We start from the raw sequence: 8457 nt of genomic DNA, 5'->3' as shown, positions 1-8457 counted from the left end.
TACCCTGTCGTGCAACACTGTCTAGCCCATCACCAAGGTTCTCTCTGGAAAGCAGTCAGAATTCCTGCTGGCATCATGTCAGCCCACTCCCTGTCCCCTTCAGTCTTGAAACACTTCCCGGTAATAAGGCGGAATGGAGCACTCCCAGGACACCTTGGCGACCTGGGAGCTCTCTCAGCCTTGACCCAGACAACCTCGCTATATGGATTGTGGTTCCGTTTCTTTCTTTAGGTTGACATCCACATTAGGGGGGCGGTGTTGCTGGGCTGAGGGGGCTGGTTCAGGTTGGGCGTTGCACTGAGGGTGGGAGAAGGGGCCTTCCTACATCAGCAGCGGACAAGGCAGAGGAGCAGGTGTCCGAACTCAGGCCTGGCCCGCTTCTGCTGTGGCTCATGGCGTCCACCCCACCTGGCAGACCTAAAAGGAGCTGGCAACAGGGTGCCCAGCTGGCCACAGCACTTATCACGTGGAGCTGCCCTGTATAGGCCCCAGTCCTCACAGATGCCCTGCATGGACTGGGGGACTGAGGTCAGGGACACTGGTGAAAATCTTCAGGCATCTTCACCCAGCTGCTTATCCCACGCACAACCTCTGGGGGAGGGGACAGTGACCAGGCACAGCCCCAGTTGGCTCTTTGCCACTCGCTGCAGGCTCAGCTCCCACAAGCTCAGTCCCACCTCCAGCTCCTGCCACTCTGAAGGGCCCAGCACATGACCAGCTCTGGGTTGTGGCCCACACTCCACGGCAGTGGCCTGGCTGCTTGTTGTCACTTTATTCACTTCTGGTTTCTGGCTGGAAGGCATCACAAAGACAAAGGGTGCAGGGGAGCCAATCCTGCCAGGGACTGAAGAAACAGACCCTGGGGAAACCAGAGACCACGGGGGCACTTCAGGGGGACCCCAGTTAGCTCAACGCACCCTCCTCCCCATAGCCAATCACTAACCAGTGTTCTCTCTGGAAACCAGTCATAATTTCTGACCCGGTCAAAGCAGGGTCATCTCACAGAGCCCAGACACCCCACAGGCAGCTAAAGAGTGCCTGGTGAAATGCAAGTCTGATCGTGTCTGTGTCCCCAAGCACTCTCGTGTCCCCTGGTGCTCTCTGGACAAGCCCCCAGCAGCCTCTGCAATGCGCACCCCCTGCCCTTCTCTCCCGCGCTGGCTGGCTTCCGCAGCCTGGCCACACTGGTCCTCATGTCCATCCACCTGACCCGGCTCTGGTAGGGCCTTTGCTGGAGCCGTTCCTCCACTCGAACCCCTCCTGTTAAAGCCTGTTCGGTGCCGGTTGCCGGTTCGGCCACAGACACCAGAACCCCCACCAGCCCCGGCCCAGCAGCTGGTCCGAGTAGCCAGGATTGCGCATTCTGGGCTCAGGGTTCGGGCTGGCGGCCTGGCAGTCCCGGGCGACAACGGCAGGTCCAGATGGGGACTCCGGCTCCGACTGTCCCAGCCCAGAGGCTCTAAGGTGGTCCTGTCAGTATCATCCCCGGGGGCGCCACTGCTTGCCCCGGACGGTGCCTTAGACCCAGGTCCTGTGGGCTCTGGCCTCCGACGCACCGGCGCGGAGCCCGGACCTCAGTCAGCACGGACTCAGCAAGGGCCTGTGGGATTCTCCGAAGTCCTGCGATATCCAGGCGAGGGAGTGTCGCCTGTAAGTTCCGGCAGGGAGCACACAGGTGCAAGCCCGGACAAAGCGAAACCCTCCTCAGGGTCTCCGCGGAGGGACTGGGCACGCCTCCTTCTGAATGACGCAGGGGGCGGGGCGCGCGGCGGGGAGGGAGGGGCTGGCGGGCGGAACTGTCGTAAAAGGGGCGGGGCGTGCCGCGCCTGTGACTGTCGTAAAAGGGGCGGGGCGTGCCGCGCTCGGGATGAAGTTGGGGGCGTGCGTCGCTGAAGCAGGCGGCTAGCGGGCGCCTGCGTCATGGACCGCTACGCGGGCTCCTTGGAGGAGGTGGCGGACGGTACGCGGCAGCAAGAGCGACACTACCAGCTGCTGTCGGCGCTGCAGAGCCTGGTGAAGGAGTTGCCCAGGTACGCGGGCGGGGCGGGCGGCGGCCTGCGAAGCCGGCCCCGGCTCCGCAGACGCTCACCGCGCACCCCCTGCCCGCAGCTCCTTCCAGCAGCGCCTGTCCTACACCACGCTCAGCGACCTGGCCCTGGCGCTTCTCGACGGCACCGTGTTCGAAATCGTGCAGGGGCTACTGGAGATCCAGCACCTCACCGAAAAGAGCCTGTACAACCAGCGCCTACGTCTACAGAACGAGCACCGAGGTGGGCGGGGGCGGCGGGACGAGGCGCCTCCTCCTCCGGGTCGGCAGGTCCCGGCCGCTCTTGGTATCTGTGCAGATCGGCTCCTTCCCTGGGAGTGTTCGGAAGGGGTCCCTTAGATTGACAGAATCAAGGGCGCGGAGACTGAGCGCCTTTTTGGTGACCGGCGGGTCCAAACGGTTTTGTTTTCGGTTGCGCAGGCCCCTTAGCAGAAACTGCCTGCTCGGGCTGTCCTGTGCCCCACCCCTTCCAAGCAGGATGGCCCTAGGCCTCGATGCTTGGTTGGCCTGGCGCGGACTGCATTGCCCCTCAGTAGGTGAAGGTCTGTTGACAGCTGTGCAGCGCTCTTCGGGGTCCGCTCCCTCTCACGTCTCGTAGGGCCTCATACCAGTTGCACATCAGATTCCTAAGCACTGTCCCCTGTGACACCCTCGCAAACCCGAAGAATTTCCCACTTGAGCCGCATGCTTGGTGGGCTTAGGAGCCCTTTCTGCAAATTACACAGGCCGGGTACCCCTGCACCATCACATTTCCACCTTTGCTGTTATATTTTTCCCAAACTTATTTTAAAAGTTCAAACATTTAGAAAAGCTGAAAAGATAGTGTAGTGCATACACTTGTGCTCTCCAGAAGTTCAGTAGTTAACGTTTTGCCATAGTTCTTGATATCTCTAAATACACGTGACAGCGTAGCAGTTCACCAAGAGTCTTCAGCTTGCCTGGAGACCAGGATTATCAACCCAGGAATGTTGACATTTGTGGCTGGGTAAGTCTTTATGGTCAGATGCTGTCTTGTGCATTGCAAGATGGCAGGGGTACCCTCCCTAGTCCTGAAAACCAAGAATGCCTCCGGACAACCTGGGGGGTTAACCTTGGCCTTGGATTGGGAGCAAGTTCTCTAAAACAAGAGCAGTCTCCTACACACCCGCAGAGGGTAGCCCTCTGAGAAATTAACCGTCTGGGTGTCTCCAGATGTGTGCGCAGCCACACCTTGGTACCTAACTTGTCGCAGAATGTTGCTTTCTATGTAAGGATCCAGTCCAAGTTCATGCTGCAGTTGGTTGCTGGGGTCTCTCTGCTTCTGGAACAGTCCCCACCTTTATTGTGGCATTGCCTGTCTGTAGAGTCCAGGGCATTTTACTTCTAGAATGCCCTGCTCTGGATCTGTCGGATTGCTTCTTCGTGCATTTAACCTGCTTCTCCACTCTCTGGGTTTCCTGTAAACTGGACTGCTGGTCAAGCCTGATTTAAGGCAGGTTTAATGTGGCAAAAATTCCTCCTGGCGGTGCCCTTCCCCAGAGGGCAGGCATGTCCATCTGCTCCAGGATCAAGAATGGATGTTGGATTTTGGCAGACCCTTTTTTGGCAGCTCTTGAGATGATCACATGGTGAATCATTTTCTGTTATTATGTGAATTACAGTCACTTGAATTCCGTCCTGCTTGGTCATGCTGTACTATCCTTTTTATGTACGCAGATTTGATCTGCTAAAATCTTGTTAAGAATTTTTTTGTCTATATTCATGACAAACTTTGGGCTGTAGTTTTTATGGAATACTGTCTGGTTTAGGTGTCAGGGTTGTTGCCAGTCTTACATGAGGAGGTTGGAAGTGTGCTCTCGAGTTCTCCAGAAGAATTTGTGCAGAATTGGTGTTACTTCTTCCCCTAAATGTCTGGGTGATAGTGTTTTTAAATTTTTTCATTGAGCTGTAAAATGCGTAGTTTACCAATCTGAAGTGCATGGCCCATTATTTGTTAATGCTCAGACTGTGCCATGTGTGGCCAGTGGGGGCGCTCCAGGCTCCCTTAGGTGCCTCCCATCATTCCTTGAGCACTTCCCTGCTTTCTGGTTCAGGACGTGTTTGGCTCATCTTTTCTCGTTTTCTCTGTCTCAGCACTAGAATCGGTCATTTTCCCACAGAGCTCTGGTTCCTTCTAGCAGGAGGAGGAGTTTCAGTAACTCTCTGGGCCCAGTGCGTTTGTGCTTCAGAAGGGCCAGGCCCTGGTTCCCCCAGCAGCAGGCGTGTCTGCATTGACTGTCTGCTTCTCCTGCTGATTCAACAGGGCTGACTGGTTGCTCCTCCTCCTTTGTGTTCCCTGGTCATGTCTGAGGTCACGTCTAAGCCCAGGCAGCCAGTGTGGCTCTCTTCTTGCCTGTTGGTTGCCTACCTAGTGGAATCTGGCAGTGGACCTGGCACTTGTAGCAGTCAGTAGAGTGAAGGAGATGACATTTCGCTGCTTCCCTGTGTTTCGAAGATATCTCGGGGCTGGGGGAGGCGGGGGTCTTGGTTGGAAACATATTTCTTTCTTTCTTTCTTTCTTTTTTTTCAAGACGGCGTTTCACCATGTTGGTCAGGCTGGTCTTGAACTCCCAACCTCAGGTGATCCGCCTGCCTTGGCCTGCAAAGTGCTTGGATTACAGGTGTGAGCCACCACGCTCAGCCAGAAACATATTTCATGTGATAAATGCCATCGTTGAGGTGTGAACAGAACGCCAAGAAACAGGAGATTGGGGAAGGCTGTAGGCACAGCAGGAGCCAGGCTACCTGCAGGGCAGCCTCAGGGGCCTCCGGAGAAGAGCTGCAGCAAGCATCAGGGCTCTTCCCAGGAACAGTGTTGGGTTTCGCGTGTTCTTGTGGCCAGGGACCCCTCCTTCCTGGGGAGCTGTAGCCATTTGGCGCTTACTGGTCACTGTTGCCAGCTGCGGGTGCTGTAGTGTAGCCATTTGGCGCTTACTGGTCTCTGGTGCCAGCTGCGGGTGCTGTAGTGTAGCCATTTGGCACTTACTGGTCACTGGTGCCAGCTGCGGGGTGCTGTAGTGTAGCCATTTGGCGCTTACTGGTCACTGGTGCCAGCTGCAAGTGCTACATGTTCCCTTTCACTATGGTGGTTTTGTTGTGTCCCGTGATCGCTTCCTCTCTACGTTCCCTTCAGACTAGACAGCCCCACTGTGTGTGTTTATGCACAGTTCAGCGGGGACCGTGGAGCTTTGCTTGGTGGCCCAAGGTGAGCGCCTCAGAGCCACACAGACTCCTTGGCCCGGAGCCTCACGGCACCCCAGGCTCATCCCAAACTTGGGCCTCCCAGTTCTGTGCCCAGCCTTCTCCCTCAGGCACTGTGAGGGGCTGGGAGCTGCAAATGGGGGAGGCAGCTGTTCACCCTGAAGGGCAGCACCGAGGATGGAGGGGCCAAGCGCATCCCTGGTTTGCAGAGGCCCACAGTCAGGCCCAGTCCAGATGCTCTTCACCAGTTCTTCAGTGTCCTGTCTCTTTACCTCTTGGATACTTTCCCATGCCTTTGCCTGAGGTGGTCTCCGGCACTTGAGTACATGTTCCATGGACGATGGGGCAGAGCACACACAGCACTGCTGGCCTGTGGCTTTGTGAGGCCTGAAGCCCTCTGACTGCAGCCTCCCCCCCTCCCGCCTCCTCCAGCTGCCCTGGGTCTGGGGCTGCAGCTCTGGCCCCATCCAGCCTTTCCCACCCCACCCTGAGTGTCCCGCACCTTCTGGAGTCCCCTGGAGACTTGCTGCTGGAGGAGGGCCCGGCCCTGGGTGACAGTGGGCCTGGGAGGATGGAGGAGCTTGGCGTCCTCCAAAGTGCAGACACCCCTTTGGCTTGGCTGCTCTGCTCGGGGCAGGGCAGGTGCCCATGGGTGAGGGCTGCTGCCAAGTCCCACCGCCTGCTGATGGGCTCTCATCCTTCCAGTGCTCAGGCAGGCGCTGCGACAGAAGCACCAGGAAGCCCAGCAGGCCTGCCGGCCCCACAACCTGCCTGTGCTCCAGGTGGCTCAGCAGCGAGAACTAGAGGTACTGGGGGCACAGGCAGGGTGGCCAGCCCGGCTCTACTGTGGGTACCACCTGGCCCTGCTGACTGGGCTGAGCTAAGGGGTGCAGGGGGGCACAGGCAGGGTGGCCAGCCCGGCTCTACTTGGGTACCACCTGGCCCTGCTGACTGGGCTGAGCTAAGGGGTGCAGGGGGGCACAGGCAGGGTGGCCAGCCCGGCTCTACTGGGGTACCACCTGGCTCTGCTGACTGGGCTGAGCTAAGGGGTGCAGGGGGGCTCAGGCGTGGGTGGCTACCCTGGGCCTGAATGGGCCACTGGAGGCCTAGTGAGTCCCACCAGGTGGCTCCTCCCTGTGGGTGTCAGGTGTACTGGGGCTGGGTGGAGGGTGAAGGCTCACCAGTGCTCCCCTGCATAGCAGCTCCTTGTGGGTTGGGGCCTCAGCAGAGCAGGTGGTACAAGGGGTACAAGGGCAATGGTACAAGGGGCACAAGGGCAATGGTGGGGTATTGGAGCCAGCCAGGAAGGGGCCCATCCTTCTCCCAGGGAGCACAGGGACAGCCGGAGACTGACATTTAACCAAGAAGCCACGGGGCAGTGGGTGCCTGCAGAGATGCGTGTGCAGTCCCAAGGCAGCCCCAGGTCGGGGCATTCGTGGAAGCCCCTTGGAGCCCCACTTCAGGGTTTGGCCGAGGAGAGGCCTGGGTGTGGTGAGGATGCATCGGTGGTGTCAGAGCTAGTGCTACTGGGGACAGCAGCAGACATTTGTGTTTGAGCTGCCCTCACCCTCCCTCACGCACGGCAGGCGGTGGAGCACCGGATCCATGAGGAGCAGCGGGCAATGGACCGGAAGATCGTCCTAGAGCTGGACCGGAAGGTGGCTGACCAGCAGAGCACACTGGAGAAGGCGGGGGTGGCTGGCTTCTACGTGACCACCAACCCACAGGTCAGTGCCTGGGCCTGCTCTGCCCTGGCCCAAGTACCCCTGAGCCCTGAAGACCCCATTCCATCTGGGGTTTCACCGCTGGTCCCTGGGAATCCAGGCTCAGGGTATAGGGGGTGAAGTGGAAGGACTGAGGCTCTGGAAAGGGTTTCCATGCTGTTCCCAGCACAGAGGCCGGGCCCACTCCCTACAGGAGGGTGAGCCAGCCAGCCAGCCATGGGGCACTGCCCACCCTCCCTAGGCCCGCAGGGCCCTCTTGCTCTCCTCCCACATGCCATTCTGAGTGGCCCTGCTGGGGGCAGAGGCTCAGATTCCACCCCTTCCTGGCAGTCCATGACCGGCTTCACAGGGTGGTCGCCCCATGGGTTCACTGCCTGGCACCTCTAGGCTGGGATGAACGGGGCCTGGGTCGCTCTGATGCTCATGGGGCCCCTCCGTATCCCAGGAGCTGATGCTGCAGATGAACCTGCTGGAGCTCATCCGGAAGCTGCAGCAGAGGGGCTGCCAGGCAGGGAAGGCATCCCTGGGACTGGGAGGTCGCTGGCCGCCGCCTGCTGCCCAGTATGACCAGGAAGGCAGCCCTGTCCCACCATAGCCACAGGCAGCAGGAGTCTGGGCAGAGTTCATCTTCTTGACCTTTGGCCACTACCTTTGCAGCTGCCTGCAGGGGTCCCCCTGCTGAGGAGAGGCCAGGTGGACCCTGGCTGCCTGTCCCCCACCTTCATCTGGGACTTTCTGCCAAATGCTAGGATGGTCTCATAATGGGGAGGCGGGCTCAGCCTGCCGCTGTCTGCCTCAGGGCCAGGCAGAGTGGGCATGGGGGTTCTCACACCTTTTCACTCTGCTGGGCATACTGCGACCTGCACTGGGGCCCACCTGAGTGCTTGTTCTGGTCTCAGCCTCTCCCTTGGCAGCTGCAGCCCCCATGCAGAAGAGGCTCTGAGGCCCAAGCTCTGAGTGACCCAGAGAAATAAAGATACCTCAGTGTGGCCTGCATGTGGCTTGTGTGACAGCTGTGGGTTCTGCCATACCAGGGCCCTGGTAGGACCCCCACCTCTGCTGCAGCAGAGAGCTGCCTCGGGGTTCCTTCCTGGGCTTTGTGCCCAGCCCACCACCCCTCCCCTTGCATGGAGACTGGGAGCCTCCAGGGCTTTCCTGCCCCAGCCCTGGTCCCAGGATGCTGTCACTGCCATCTACATGGGGCCCGCATCCAAGCCCCAGGGCCTGAGGACCACATCCAGCCTGCTTTGTGGGGCTGGGGGCTGGAGAGTGTGGGAGAAGGCAGGGGGCTGAGGGTGTACCTGCTGCAGCCTGGTCAGTGTCCTGTGGGAACCATTAGGAGGCGGCTGATGCAGGTCATGGTTGTGGGGGGTGTGGAGGACTCAGGATGCCAGGGAATGGCCTGAGAAGGAGCCCCAGGGGGAGGGGTGTCAGGCCCACCTGGGGAGCTTGGCCTCTGCATCTGCA

The 8457-nt window shown here is 59.4% G+C and overlaps 1 protein-coding gene across 1 annotated transcript; it reads left to right on the top strand.

The window, feature by feature from the left end:
* Nucleotides 1-1843: 1843 nt before the first annotated feature.
* LOC100385521 (DiGeorge syndrome critical region gene 6 like) lies at nucleotides 1844-7986 on the top strand. The gene is made up of 5 exons (XM_078342559.1): nucleotides 1844-2030; nucleotides 2110-2270; nucleotides 5972-6072; nucleotides 6853-6993; nucleotides 7436-7986. The coding sequence occupies exons 1-5, from the start codon at nucleotides 1921-1923 to the stop codon at nucleotides 7583-7585; spliced, it is 663 nt and encodes a 220-aa protein (XP_078198685.1). The 5' UTR covers nucleotides 1844-1920; the 3' UTR covers nucleotides 7586-7986.
* Nucleotides 7987-8457: the final 471 nt, after the last annotated feature.

Source organism: Callithrix jacchus, chromosome 1 (assembly GCF_049354715.1).
Source record: "Callithrix jacchus isolate 240 chromosome 1, calJac240_pri, whole genome shotgun sequence".
NCBI lineage: Eukaryota > Metazoa > Chordata > Mammalia > Primates > Cebidae > Callithrix > Callithrix jacchus.
Note: the sequence above shows the minus strand (reverse complement) of the source record. Positions and strands in the feature narration are given on the sequence as shown.

Bases quoted from the DNA above. Each gene is read 5' to 3' on its own strand.
- LOC100385521 (XM_078342559.1), top strand. From the start codon at position 1,921: ATGGACCGCTACGCGGGCTCCTTGGAGGAGGTGGCGGACGGTACGCGG. The intron at 2,271-5,971 runs GTGGGCGGGGGC...TCATCCTTCCAG, and splicing joins TCTACAGAACGAGCACCGAG to TGCTCAGGCAGGCGCTGCGA. The intron at 6,073-6,852 runs GTACTGGGGGCA...CACGCACGGCAG, and splicing joins CTCAGCAGCGAGAACTAGAG to GCGGTGGAGCACCGGATCCA.